General features: G+C 39.5%; 1 protein-coding gene across 1 annotated transcript in view; it reads right to left on the reverse strand.

Annotated features, from left to right (window-relative positions):
- Positions 1-10,598: 10,598 nt before the first annotated feature.
- LOC138007092 (uncharacterized) overlaps positions 10,599-15,482 on the reverse strand; it is a 9,736-nt gene continuing 4,852 nt past the window's right edge. Inside the window, exons 5-6 of the mRNA XM_068853818.1 lie at positions 12,439-12,861; positions 10,599-11,241 (exon numbers count right to left, since the gene is read on the reverse strand). Coding sequence (XP_068709919.1) covers positions 11,114-11,241; positions 12,439-12,861 — 551 coding nt within the window. The 3' untranslated portion in view covers positions 10,599-11,113. The remainder of the gene's footprint in view (positions 11,242-12,438; positions 12,862-15,482) is intronic.

The raw sequence follows: 15,482 nt of genomic DNA on the forward strand, positions 1-15,482 counted from the left end.
GCGTCGAAAGTCATTGCAACTCGAATGGCGTTTTAGTGCATCTTTAAACAAAATATACCCTTACTGAAGTCGCATCTAAGTTGTCTGGCAAGTTACATTAATTCATTTTATGACTCAACTCTGCAAATTTAAAAAAAAAACTGGAAATATGTCAGTGAAAAATTATTTTAATGAAAGCTTGTCTCTTTTGTGCTTTATTATTTACGGTCAAGGTTTTTTCGAAAAGGGTTTGATGTGAACTGTCGGAAATTTATTTAATTAAAGGAACTTCATTCAAGTGTCTAGTCGTTCTAGTGCTGGAGCACTAATTAGGGACACTGTAAACTGAAATTGTGTCTCCTTTGCACGCACGCAATTGAAATAGGAAGGGTTTTTTGCCTCTTATAGCAAATATATTTTTGTTTCAAAAGATGTTTCGCTGGAAAAGGTTTCTGTGAAATTTCCACCTATTTAAAATTTATCATGTTGTGTAATTTTCGAGCTTAACAAATTTGCATACGTACGTGTGTTGAAATGTGATACGGGAGCATTTTTTTGGTATAATGTCACGAAAAGGTAAAGGTAGAGGTACACTTTATTTAACGTCGAAAGTTCCTTTACTCTCTAGAGAGTATTCTCCCAGGAAGCCGACTGCGCGCTCATTTTATCCCCCTCTTTCCATCAATGCTCCGTTTTAAGGGTATTTAAAGCTACTTAGGCTACACTGAAAGGAAAGAAGTCGAAACAAGGATGTGAGATCCGGGGAATAAACAGGTCTGTTGGAAGCGTGCTTGAGTTTCAGCAAAATGAGCCCCAAAATCGGCCAAAAAAATTTGACACTGATGAATAATAAAGTAGCTGCTATTCCCTAAACGATGGAATTACCTGGCGATAAATAATCTCGTCTTGGAGAGTAAATTTTTGACTGTCAACCTGAAGATTTGGGCGATTGTGATCTTTGTGTTGAATTCGCACATTTCTTGTCAAACTTTATAACACTTGAAAGAAAAAGAAAACTAACAAAAACAAAAACCCGGTATCTTGCCATCATTTGGCGCAGATGCTGCACTGTTTCGCGAGTAAACACGCCGCGGTAACTTGATCACGGCGCCCGCTGAATTCGATGTAATTTTCGATTTTGCGATTTACTCGGTGCAGCCAAAAGTACAATAACAAAATTCACCTTAGCAAAAATCGGCAAGATTTCCGCACAGGTCCCTACTTCATTATGCATACGCTCCTTTGTTTCAAGAAAACAATAGCGATATAACAATAGATGTTGTCCATAATGTACGCTTAGTAAAATATATTCTATATACAAGGCTAAAAGTTAAAAAATTAAAATATTCAAACCAAACGTTTTCGGCTGTTTGCCATCATCAGGGTTAAAATGGGTGACCGACCGCGCGTACATTTTATGTAATTCCCAAAGGGAAAAGTTTGGAGACATAAGAAATGACTTGTTTGTTCAAACTGGGGCGGAATTGTTGGATCATTAGCCCCTCGACGATCCTACGCTTGTGAAAAGTCTGTGCCGAGGAGAGAACACGCCAAGTGAAAGCATGTGATGGGTTTTTCCGCAGGTGTTTTGCAGGTTCAGAAGTGTGAGCAGGATTTGAATGCTCCGCAATTCGTACTGCTAGGTTTCGTACAGTCTCGCCAATGTAATCAACGCCGCACGAACAATCACCTTTGTAAACAACTTTGAATCTGTGAGTGTTTTTGTCTTTGTTGTTAAAGAGGGTTTTGATTTGCCTTGTTTGCCACAGGATTAGATGTCTTTTGGGACATCTTTTGGGACTGTGGCGCTTTGTTTTTTCTTCTTAGAGGTTTTTTTTCTAAGTCTAAATGGACTTTGAAAAAACCGGTCGAACTTCTGACTGAAATACGGAAAATCGAACATTTTTTCCTGCAATTTCGGCACTTTTCCTGCAATTTTACCCATTTTTCAATTTTAGAATAAGTGAAGAAGTGGAGTTTCAAGCAATCGTTGTAATAGGGTTCAAATTCTCAAACATAACAAACAAACCAAATAAAAGTACTGTCATAAAAAAATTAATGGCTACCTGCCCTTTTTATCGTGAAATTGCTCTTTCTGTCGGCTTACGAATTCGCCGAGACACTCGTGCAAAGTGTATGTTTTCTTCCTCCCCTGTATTCAGGATCACGAACGGTGCATTTAGTGGGATTTTGCGATTTATCGCTCTTTGTAGAGATCGGCAATATGCTCAGTGATGCTTCCAAGTAGATAACTTTTGTAGAGATCCATGGATGTTCCCGTACGAGGTATACTTCGTTTCACTCCCTATCATGTATTTTCAATGCCCTGCTGTGGGCTCGTTTTTCTGGGTCGACGAAGTTTAGGCGATGGTTAACTGTGAGATGATGTGAGCCCTTGTCTTGTAGGCAATTGTAAACTTTCCGGCCACAGGTAGCTAGGGCTAATATAGTTTTCAAGGAAAGTTTACTGTCAGAAAATTATGTGTTCTCGCGGATTGAAGGTTATCCATTGCAGTTTTTTCTTGAGCATCGCGAAACAGATCCATCTCCTGATACACTTTGTCTTTGCCAACTGACTGCGTTTCCATACAGGTTTTGGACACGGAAGACGAAAGTGAATTGTTTTCTTTGCACCACTCTATGCACCGCTTGGAATAGGCTATAAAGCAGGGACAATTTCTAAATGTTCAAATCTCCCTTTGCTGACGCTTTTACTTCGCTAGCCATCTTGATTATTACGAAGACACAAGTTTGTTTCAAAAGAAGGGAAACATGAAACGATTTTAATTGCAATGAACTCGTGCATTAAAGTTTCCCATGAAAGATGCACCAATCAGACTGTAAGCGTGGTACACTCTTCCACGCAGTGAACTTGTAAGTGTGCCGCACGCACGGGGCATGAAGGAAAAGCAGGTCACAGTTCACAGCAATACTGGAAAACCTAAAACTATCACAGGGACTAACCTTAAGCCTAAACAGTGCCTTTAGCCGTAATTAGGGTTACGGTTAGCATTATTAAAAAAGGGATAGGTTGTTTCAAGAGTACTAAAACTGGGATCTCTTAACGGTAACGTACGAGTGCAAGTTCGATTGTAGGTGCTCGGCGCGGCACGTGCATATAATTAAGTATCATTGTTATGTAAATAGTCAGCCAGAATTCAAAATAAATATCATTTTCAAGGTGTGAATTAGCAATTTGACACGTTAGCTCAGTGGTGAAGAACAGGGACAAGTAATCCAGATATTTACAGTGGGTCGGAGTTCAAGGCAAGCTACGAGTGACATATCATGGGATAAAATGGCAGAAAAAGCCGAGCGAGATCTGCAAATAAGAACAAGACGAAGGGATAGAAAGAGGAAAGCTTGGACGAAAACGAGTAACGGTGTGGGCGATGAAGGGAAAGAAGAGATAGAGGGAGGGAGAGATAAATGAGATCCATTTTTATTCATCTCGTAAGTACAAATTACCAATGTATATATTCGGTTCTCTTGGGTATAAGTATTGTTCTACAAAACAATAGCGCGAATGAATAATTAATTTATTCTGCATGCATAATGAAGTAGGGACCTGTACGGAAATCATTCCCAAAAATCTACCAAAATGTTTTTCGCTGATGGTAACTTTTTATATTCGCGGTTCAAAATTAATGTTGTTTTCATGTCGTAAATTTTGTCACCGATGGCAAAACATTTTATTGTCGATCGACCGTCCAGAAAACTTTTTTTTACTTTTGCATCAATATTTGTTTCGCATAAAGCAAGCTAACAAAATGTGCACCTTGCTTGGTGCGCATTTGTTAGCGTTAAAATAGAATTTTCGGTCCAATGCTTTTGTTCCAAAGTTGTATGTTTTTTAGGTCGCCCATCCAGATATTAACCCCGCGGGACAGGGATTAAAGTTCTACATTACAAAGCTGACAGATGCTCAGAGTGCACGCTTAAACTTGTGGTAGAAGAGGTTGTGAGGGATCTTGGAAATGATCAACATGTCAGCGTAGAAGCCAATGTCTCTCGATTCCCTTTTATTTTCTTCAATCTTTCTGGGTTTAGTACTTTGCGAGGAACCACATGTCTTCTCAGGGGGCTATTTAACTAAGACTTCTACCATGGAACTACAATATACAATACCAAAACAGGAGCCCATCTGGAGCGTGCAACTTCCATACAGCGTCTGTGAAACGGCGTTTTCACAAGTAGGTTTATTTTTAGACTAGCCCTTCCCACGAATTAGGTCAAAAAACAAAGGCAGTTCCGGTTCGGTGACCCTATGACGTCAGCTTAATTTCTTGTAATTGGTCATCGGGCTCCTGTGGGAGTCTCATTAGCGGGAAATTCAATCTAAAAATAACCTTACTTGTGAAAACGCCGTTGCACGAAAATAGGTAAGTTGCACGCTCCGGGTGATGGGCTCCTGACCAAAACAATATCGTGTACTGTTAAACCTACATATTACGCAAAGACAACTTAAATCTCCTGGAAGACAAACGCAGCTCGGTTGACAATATAAAGCGCTGTGTTACTTCCGTACCACACGTAAGCAATGGGGTCTATTTTTTTTAAAGAAGACAGGAATTTTTTCTTTCTGACAAATGATTAATAGGCCGGTAGCCCGGTTTTTAACCTCAGAAAAGGATTTGTTTCGTAGTATGAACGTGTGAGCCAAAGGGCCTCTGCTGGTACGACTTCTGGGTGATCCCTTAAACGGCTTTAATGACCCCCGACTTGAAAAAAATTGCCTGCAACGCTGCAGTTTAATACCACCCAACTCAGTCCCTTCGTACAACAGGCAACCCAGTGTACGGTCATGGAGCGTCTAGTTTATTTTATTTATTTATTTTTTTTCGTTTTTTTTTTTCGTGTCGGTAAAGGTCTTGCCTGTCACTCCCCTGCTAAGTGGTGTCTTTGTGCATACAGCCTTCTGCGCGTATTTTCTTAGGATCGAGAGGGTAGTGGGAAATGCGTAGATTTCTCTGGTGGACACAGTAGAATGATTAACTTAACTGGCAATGGCGTCGAAAGTCATGTAACGCGAATGGCGTTTTAGTGGATCTTTAAACAAAATATACCCTTGTGGAGCTCAATAATGGCAAGTTAATTGGATACTGAACAGGACAGGCGGTGGAATTTTAAAAGCGACGAGTAATGGACGTCGACAACAATCTGTCGCCCGTCGAGCCGTAATCAAAGTGAGCTGTAGTCCTAAGACTTTGCCAAGTGTGGTGTTTTGTACAACACTGAAACCAACTGAACAATTGACCATATTCGTATTCTCGGTATTGGACTGGAACTAGCTTGCAATGGAGGCTAATGCGGGGGAATCTTTTCAAATGCAAATACTTTTTAATATATTCCCCCGCATTAGCCTCCATTGCAAGCTAGTTCCAGTCCAATACTGAGAATACGAATATGGTCTATTCTCTGGTAACTCAGTATGGGTTCAACAAAGACAGAGAAGGAATCCACAAAGTGGATCTGTTATCTCAGTTGTCTCGCTATTTGTATTTACTTGTTCTCAACTCTGCACAGTCTTCCGGTAACAATTGGAAATTTCACTAATAAAGTGGCGTCGAAAGTCATTAACGTGAATGGCGTTTTAGTGGACCTTTAAACAAATAATAAATATCTGGATTTTAAGCGACGAGTAATGGTCTTCGACAACAACTTCATTTTTCGCCTTTAGATATCAAGTGAGCTTTGTTTCTAATATTTTACTAATTTGGTATTATATAAAACACTGAAATCAAATAGCAATTTTTTTATGGATTTAACAAACATTGAAGGAATCGAACGCCTTCAATGCATCACAGTGTTTACTCAAGTCGCATGAAAGTTGTTGTCGCTTTTGTGCTTCATTATTTACGGTCAAGGTTCCGAGTCGAAAAGGGTTTGATGAGAACTGTCAAAAAATTGTTTAATTGCACGCAATTGAAATTGTTTGTTTCAATTAATTTTTCGCTGGAAAAGGATTTTGCCGAGATATTTCCAGCCTTTTTAACTTTAATACCATGTCGTGTAACTTTTGAGCTTAACAAATTTGCATACCTAGGTTGAAATGTGATAGGAAGGGTTCACGAAAATAAACAGGTCTGTTGGAAGCGTGCTTGAGTTGAGCCCCAAAATCAGCAAAAAATTGTGATGCTGATGAATAATAAAGTAGCTGCTATTTCCAAAACGATGGAATTACCTGGTGATAAATAACCTCATCTTGGAGAGTAAATTTTTGACTTTGCAGAAACAATGGTCAAACTCAAGAGTTGGGCGATTGTGATCTTTGTGTTTAATTCGCACATTTCTCGTCAAACTTTATAACACTTGAAAGAAAAAGAAAACTAACAAAAACAAAACCTTGTATCTAGCCATCGTTTGACAGATGCTTCACTGTTTCGCGAGTAAACACGCCGCGGTAACTGCGCCCGGTGAATCCGATGTCACTTTCGATTTTGCGCTTCACTTGTGCAGCCAAAAGTACAATAACAAAATTGAACGTAGCAAAAATCTCCCAAAATGTTTGTCGCTGATCGTAACTTTTTATATTCGGGGTTCAAAATTAATGTTGTTTTCATGTCGTAAATGTTGTTGCTGATGGCAAAATATTTTATTCTCGATCGACCATCCTGAAAACTTCCTTCTGCTCTTCCTAAAAACTGTGTATCAATATTTGTTCACTTTTTCTTCAATATTTGTTTTGCATAAAGCAACCTAACAAAATCTGTACCTTGCTTAGTTCGCATTTTTGGGCGTTAAAATAGAATTTTCGGTCCTTTGCTTCTGTTACTGAGTGGTATATTTTTTAGGTACTAACCCCGCCGGACAGGGAAAACTTCAATGAACTTTTGTATTACAAAGCTGTCAGACGCTCAGAGTGCACGCTTAAACTTGTGGTGAAAAGAAGTTGTGAGGGAGGTTGGAAATGAGCAACATGTCAGCGTAGAAGCCAATGTCTCTCGATTCCCTTTTATTTTCTTCAATCTTTCTGGGTTTAGTACTTTGCGAGGAACCACATGTCTTCTCAGGGGGCTATTTACTTAAGACTTTTACCATGACACAACAATGATATACAATACCAAAACAATATTGTGTACTATTAAAAGTAAAGTGGTCTTTGCTTACAAGCGAGAAGGCCTAATCCCTAACGCTAACCACCTCGCCTCCTATCGTGCACTACTAGAGCTACATATTGAACTTGAATATCCTGGAAAACAAAACGCAGCTCAGTTGACCCCAGGCCACTTCGGAAAATACCATAATACTCTTTGTTTGTCCCCCTAAATTTTGCATGAGCATTGTTTTTGTTTGCTCTTGGGACCATTGAAAGTCCCAAGAGACACTGGAAACAATGCTTATATAAAATTTGGGGGGACAGACAAAGATTGTTATGGTATTTTCCAAAGTGGCCTATATGGAATAAAGTGCTGTGTTACTGCACTACCACACATACGCGATGGGTGCCTATTTTTTCTTTCTGACAAAATATTAATGAATAATAGGATGGTAGCCAAGTTTTTAACCTCAGAAAAAGATCTGTTTCGTCGTATCAACGTGTGAGGCAAAGGGCCTCTGCCGGCACGACTTATGGTCTTAATGACCCCCGAATTGAAAAAATTGACTGGAACGCTGCAGTTCAATACCACCCAACTCAGTCCCATCTGTTATTGAGTAACACGTACCACAGGCAACCCAGTGTACGCTCATCGAGTGTCTAGTTTTTTCATTAAATTTTGTCTCCCTTGAAATTTCGCGCAAGTTTTTTACTGATACATACATACATACATACATACATACCTAAACTTTATTTCATCTCGAATTTCGAAGTAGTTACAACTGCTAATATCTTCGAGTTTACATGCAAGGGATTAGCGTGCAAATGTTCCTTCAATTAAATTATGGCATTTTCTTTGCAAACAGACGGGTCTGGCCGGCTCTGACAAAAGGAAAGCGCCTTAAGTATTGTCTTATCTACACTATACTGTTCCTTTGACAACAAATTACTAAAGGCCGGTTTTGTTGCTACGAGGATAACAGAGAAAAAAGCACTTCTCTGTCGCGAATTTTCTATGATAAAACTTGTTCAGAAATCAAAAGTTTACGTTAACAGCACACACCAGGGCTACCGGTACTCCTTAGTATCTGGCTAGAAATTTTCTTTTCACTTTTTCCTCCGGCCGCGCTATAGCTATTTCTTCCACTTGTCCCAGAAGCACTGTAGGGAACAATGCTTTGGTTCCTCTGTATGATATGGTTGTATTGGAAACCGTTGTGGACTGAGAGGACTAAGAGGACTAAGAATTACACAGCTCAAAAGTTCACGTCCATTCGCCATATCGCCCCAGTCCAGCGGGGCCGACTCCTTTGATGCTTGGCCGATCGTCCGGGGATGACATCACGCAAGTTTGTAGTGAGGCTTATTACTGAATTAATTTCAATATTGTCCTATTTAATCTCATGAAAATCCGATATTGAGCATATTGATTGAAATTTTAATGAAACTGTAATCTTGTGAGTTCGATTTTTTATCCCGTATCGATGAGGTTAACGAACGAATGATAGAATATATGAAATATTCATATAATTGACTGACTGCGAAATTTGAAATACATTAGAGTTCGAGATCATCGAAGTTAGCAAATGCCTGAAGGGAGGCCACGCCTACTTAGTTTGGTGAGCATGCAAAGCTGTTTCAATGCGATTTGTACGGCGTATAGTTTTTTTGCTGCATTTTATAAATTTTACTTCCTTTAAGATTGCTTGTGTTTGATTTAAATTCCAAAGTTGTTTTTCTAGTTTTTATCTACAATTTTCTAGATGTTCCTCTAGACTTTGTTCCCTAGTAGACTCTTAGTTTTTCCCACCAACCCATCCAGTGCGCAGCCCTAGCTCCGTAACTCTACCAGAAAGATTACTAACGTCTACCAGAACGCGGGTAAAACCATTTACAGATCAAATACATAAAAGGAAATTGTCGCTTATAGGCAGCTGGAAAAAATCAGGTGGTTTCAACGGGATTCAAACTTAATTAAGGAATTTAAGATCTACGACGGCGACGGTCGACGAAAACGTTACCTCAAAACCTAACTTTGCTTTATTATAAGTCTTTATTGTAACTCTCGTTCACGTCCTACAATATGGGCGAAGTATCCTAAAAATGAACTGGCACGAACGGTTTCAGAGTGGAAATAGAGAATGGAAGATTCTCTGTTGCTCGCATACGTTGTCGTCAAAACCTCAAGTTTGGTGATTTCCACGTGGTAGTTCTGCAGAGGACCGCAAACATAATTTCACGATTATTTATGCTCTTTTAACCAATGATATTACAGTTTTGTGGCGATGTCGTAGTCGTAGCCGTCGTCGTTTCTTAAACTCCAAATTATGACCTCTGCGATGCCAATGTCGAATGATCTACCTACTACATGAACTATGAAGCTTCTCAGCAAGTCAAATACCTTTCTGTCCAGGGTAATGAAACATAGATCTTCCCAAGAATTGCAAAGAAGTCGCTGATTATAACTGGAAATTACAACTAAAATTTGTTGAACATCCCAGTTTTTTTTACCTGATAACAGAATACAAAAACTACTTGATACAGCTAATTAGCAATGTAATCTGGGTATCGGGATGCAAAACGTTGAATATTTTTAATTAATTTAAAAACATGAGATGATATTTGAAATGCAGAGGACCAAGTTTTAGTCGGTTGTTACTGTAAAGGAAGCTTGTGAATTTACACTACTCTGAATGAACTGTGTTCTATCCTCTCTGAGTGATAAAGTCATTCCACTAGTAAGGATATGTATTACATGAATTTAGACATTTTAATTACTTTAATGGGAACCTCTACTTCAACAAAAATAACTTTAAATCACAGGAAATAACTGTTGCAAAACGTAGTTTCAAAGAAAGTGTTTGTATCCGAAATAAATAAGTTTTAGAATCGCCTATTTTTGTTTTCAAATTTCGCGGGCGCCGCCATCTTGAATGATTGTGACGTGTTACGGTTGCCCTATTGTTATTAGACAAAAGCTCTTTGTGTCAGAACAATAGGGCAACCGTAACATTCAAGATGCCTGCGCCCGCGAAATTTGGAAGTGAAAATAAGCGATCTTAAAATTCACTTTTCTTGATATAAAAACTGTTTCAAAAACAAATTTCGAACAAATTGGTATGTAAATATAATTTCCTTCGGTTTAAACTTATTCTGTAACAAGAGTGGAGGTTCCCTTTAATAAGTATATACTAAAACAGTGGATAGTGTTGAAGGCGCTTTCTAATTGGCTGCTCGAACTCCAAATATCCTTTGCTATTCATTTAGGGGGTGCAGGGATGGCGCAGTGGTGAGAGCACTCGCCTGCCACCAATGTGGCCCGGGTTCGATTCCCGGACTCGGCGTCATATGTGGGTTGAGTTTGTTGGTTCTCTACTCTGCACCGAGAGGTTTTCTCCGGGTACTCCAGTTTCCCCTCTCCTCAAAAACCAACATTTGACTTGATTTACTTTCATTGTTAATTTCAGTTTACAGTGTCCCCAATTAGCGCTCCAGCGCTAGAACGACTAGACACTTAAATAAAGTTCCTTTCCTTTTTCCACCTCCTAGCAACTCGTGCGGGATTTACTCCCTAAGATATCGTAATCGTTGCCATATTATCTCATTGTTTTAGCACACACTAACGTATCCTCCACCACCACCACTGGCCGGCCACCTTCACGTCGGTGAAAAGTTAGGCAAGGTCTTTTCCGTCGGATTAAGAAGTGTTTGTCAACCAGCAGGGTGTCGACTTGTGTCATGCAAGTTATGTCGGTTATACACTTTCTAAGACATTTACACCAGCGCAAGCACAATGCAGACAAACACCGTATTGTTGTCCTAAAAGACCAGTGGACAAACGATTTTCCTTCCTTAATAAGAAGTGCCGCAATTAGTTCGATTGTTTAGTAAATGAAATGTTACTAATTAGATAATCTTGTTACCATCCTTCAACGTCCAATCGGATTCAATTCGTGCCAAACTATTTACGTGACAACGCTTAATTAACTTTTTAATATGTTAATCGTTTCTGACAGTTTTATTCTTATCTCTGTAGACTCAGTGAAAATGGTGTCATGAGAACGCCGAAACGTCGCTCGCTTTTAGTGTTAATTTTTAGTTGTTAAGTAGTTTAAAAAATGCTTCGGGTTCACTCAGTCCTCTGTGACTGCCACCTGCGATGTCAATGTTTCCATCGCCCTCTTGTGTACTGATTCTGCAGCTTCCACTGTCGTCAACTGCCTCTACATAAGAGGAAACGTATAATTAATTGCCTGCGGGCCAGCTCGTGTGAGTTACGCGCACCCGAAGCGGGCAATCTCAGGGAAGTCGAGGTGGGACGCTGCACGTTGTAGTTTTTACTTGGAGAGGTTAGTCTGTGAAGAAAAAGTGCCGCCAAGTGGATGGGAAAGTAAAACACGAAAATATTGGTTTAATCGAGCGTTCACTCTGAGTGAAGGGCTAACCCTCGAAGTGTCAGCCGTTTTATCTTTACACGGTGGCAACTCGACCTTAATAAACTCCATTGATCCTCATTTGGCCAGTCTTTCGTCTCTGACATCAAACGAGCTAGCTGTTGGAGTAAAGCTTTTAAAGTGCTATTTAATGTCATGGAAATCCCAACTTGAAGTTGAGTATTCTAATTGAAATTCTGAAAAAACTGTTATCTTAAAGACACGTTCAAAGAGAAAAATTAGCGCAGTTTGCTATTAAACAACAATAAAAGCAAGGTGACACACTGTGGCCAACACATCACGCGTGCGCACAACCATTTCACCCGGTCAATTAACAGCCATGGACAGCTGTTTCGGCCTTTTGGTGTGTCACCTTGCTTTTATTGTTGCTATTAACACAGTTCGTTTACGTGTAAGTGCGTCCTAGACATTGGTGAACCTCTGGCTGACCTACAATCTTATGTGTCTCCGGCTGTCAAATGATTTCAACTGAAGGGTTTAAGGACGGTGCCTACTATTTTTATTGCGCATTCGTTCTGCGCATCTTGAGATACTCGGATTTCCTATGGGTGGTGCTTATTAATACAGGGATATTTTTGCCCGGCTCAAAAACATGCGGAGAAAGCAGAGCTTAGCAAGTACTCTTGGTATCCAAAAAGAAAATTGGGGTTAGCCGTGCATTTTTCAGCGATAATTTAGCTTTAATTTGGAAAAGAACGCCATACATTGCTATGTATTTTAATGCTTTTTACAAATATTGCTGATTAATTATCTTCGAAAAATGCGTGGTTGACCCCAATTTTCTTTTTGGATTTCAATATCACTTGTTAAGATCTGCTTTTCCCGCATATTTAGTAAACCGAGCAAAAAAACCTTTGAATAAGTAGGCACCGTCCTTAAATTTTGTTTCGGTAGTTTGCAAAATCAGCGTTGTTCAGAAAGTATAGACAGTCTTCCGTCTGTCAATAGAAGCATTAGATAGTTCACCTTTCTTCCTTTTCTGCTGTTTTTTCGCCAGTATCATATCCCACGCGGTGCCCACAATGACCACAGTCACCAGAATGCCAGTCAGTATGTAAAGAACCCAAAGGCTTCCTTGAAAAGGTTCAAGATCTTGTTTCTTTTCGTGTTCTCCTTTTTTAATTTTATGCTTCAAATTCTGGCATCTTCCAGGAACGGAAGTACTTTGTTCCATTAGCGTTTCGTCACTACCAAATTGTTTTTCGGCCATCTCTCTCACACATTTACGAAAACGAGATCCTGATTTGGCCGAGATTCCAATAGCATATGATCCTAATGCACGAACAGCCTGCAGAGTTTTATTTGTAGAGTAGCATCCTTCGTGGAGAACACTTTTATGGCTACCCTCTTTGTTCAAGTGTTCCTCCAGACCATGAAAGGATTCCTTTTCTGATACAAGTATTAAGCAGAAAAAATCACGTTCAATTTGTCTTCATTGTATACTGAGGCTTTCTTACTATTTTCCATTTTGAAAGTCGTGTCAAGACTGAACCCCGAAATGGCACCCTTAATTTATCATATCATAAATAATAATAATAATATATAGGTTTAGCCAAGCCTAAAAGCGGAGCTCCCTGGTTATTTATTCTTACTGCCTGTAGGGTTTTTAAAAATAAAAGGTTTCGGATTGTCCGCATATTGATATTTCCGGTTGCTGCTTTCTATAGAAAAATTCACTGCTAACTAGTGAATTCCACGGTAAATTTTACGCTAAAAACCGATATCGCATGAATCACGAAGCGATGAGTGAGACATCGGTTTTCCAGTGAAATTTACTTTGCAATTCACAAGTTTGGCAATAATTTTTTCTTGAACCGCATGAGTTTTAAAAGAAAACAAGCACACCCTCAGCGTGCGAATGGAAAAGGAAAAAGGGCCATTTCAGAGTCAACTGTCAATAGCCAGCGAATAGGAATGACGCTAAAATTAGAAGCCATAAAAAAAACAACTTTGACGGTCAGTTCAAGGTCAAAGAAGAGTTTTACTGATGTACTTTATTCCACTTTTATCCCTGAAAACAAGATCATTCACATCTTGATGTATTTCATTGAAACACGCCAGGTTGGCTTGGTACAAAGAATCGGCAAAATACGGCAATGCAACCAAGAACAAACACTTAAATAATGTTTGGGTGCTTTAAACAAACTTCTGAAAACACAAGCTAGTGAGATTTCCCTCTAATTTTATGAGAACTCATTGCAATTACGTGTTTATAACATAAGGGCAAAATTTTCTTGTAACTGTCGAGACACAACGAAAAGCAGTTGGGCAAACGGATTAAAAAAGCACTTGTTCGCTCGCATTTTAGAGCAAACCAAACAAACAAGTCAACTTTTTCTTTGTGTCCAAAAGAGTACAGATAATTGTTATTTAATTCCTGTTGATAAAAAAAATTCGATTTTCATTCCTGAACAAAGGAAGAACCGATTAAACCACCTTTTAAAAATACGCAAACGGTTTAGTGCCCAAGGAAAGAATTTGTGGAATAACTTCTTTCAACAAGTATGAGCTATTACTGGTATTCTGTTTTGTCGTTGTCGTTCTCTTTCGCTCTCCTTTCGTTTCTGTTCTAGACATAGGTCCTCCAGGGATCATGTAGTCTTATCAGAGTTTCTAAAGATATGCCAAAAATTGCAATACAGAGAAAAAAGCAGCTCTAAGCAAATTAAAAATAAACACTCCGCTTTAAGTTTACATCCCGCCGATGCTTGACTTGAATAACTGCGCAGCCACCAGTGTTGACCACAGATATCATGATATGTCAAACTGGATTGAAACCAGCGTAAAATGAAGAAAGAAAACATCTTCCAAACCGTTTTCCACCTGAACACGAACAGCGTTGACTGTATAAGAACTTTCTTTGATGTAGTATTGCCGTGTAGCCGCGTCGAGCCACAGAAAGCGCGCGAAAAATGAAGCCTCGCTTATGTTCAGGTGAGTTAACTTGGATTGAGCCTGCAATCTAATCGAAAACCAGTACCTGGTCAGCGGTCAAGTTAAAAAAAAACAGCTGACCTCGGTGAGCTCTAAGCGTGAGCCCGCGATATGGTCACGTGATACTGGTCAGCGGATACCTTGCTTTGACAGGTGTCAATTGATCAAAACATGATGTCCAATATCAAAGATGTATGGTGTAAACTAGTATGATACTGGTCACATCGGCATACATGGATGGGTGGACAGACAAACGTACGTTCGGACGATCGATGACGTCATGGCTATAAAACCAAAATTTCTCGCATCCGTGTTTGGTTACCATATTTTCTTAATTGTGGTGCTCCGCGCGCGCGGAGCTCCGCTGTAAAATAAGTTCCTATTTGTATGCGAGTTTACAAAGAAAAGTCTTAAGTTCTTTTTTGAATTTTTGAAGATGTCTTAAATGTCTGAAAATAATAAGTAAACTGCTCCAAAGCAAATGTCCTGCTTTGTTAAGAGCTCTGTCGCGAAAAATTTTGAATTTGGTTTTCGGAACTTCCAACAGAAGTTTCTCATCACTTCGAAGGTGGTTACGGCCATGCGGTTTTATCAAGCGAGTTGATTTAGGTAAATTAACAACCAAAGTATGATTCGCTTTTTACCTTATCAAGTCGTTTCATAAAACCAAACTTTTATGTTTCACTCCTGGCACCGATGAATCACAATTGTTGCTTTAGAAACATACTCCTTCCTTCCAATGGCAAGGCCTCGTGGGCGTTATCATTTTCTAAACGAGTAGCAAATTCATGTGCGTACGTAGGCACTCGGTTGCCCCCTCGACTCTGACAAATCTCACAAATAACAGTAAGAGTCTTGGGTATTGTAAAATTTGATTCTTCTGGATTGGTGGTCCTGTGTCTCTAGGGCCAGTCAACCCGAACGATTACGTATTGAGCTCAACGTCATGTGCTCTCATTAAAAGTGGATTCCGGTTTGCCACGGGATACACGGACATCAAGAAACGGAAATGTAAAGAACATGTAAATTAAGGATAACTGTGTATGTTTCATAGCCGGTTGAGGGCGACTATACTA

The sequence above is a fragment of the Montipora foliosa genome, chromosome 1 (assembly GCF_036669935.1).
Source record: "Montipora foliosa isolate CH-2021 chromosome 1, ASM3666993v2, whole genome shotgun sequence".
NCBI classification, from domain to species: Eukaryota; Metazoa; Cnidaria; class Anthozoa; order Scleractinia; family Acroporidae; genus Montipora; species Montipora foliosa.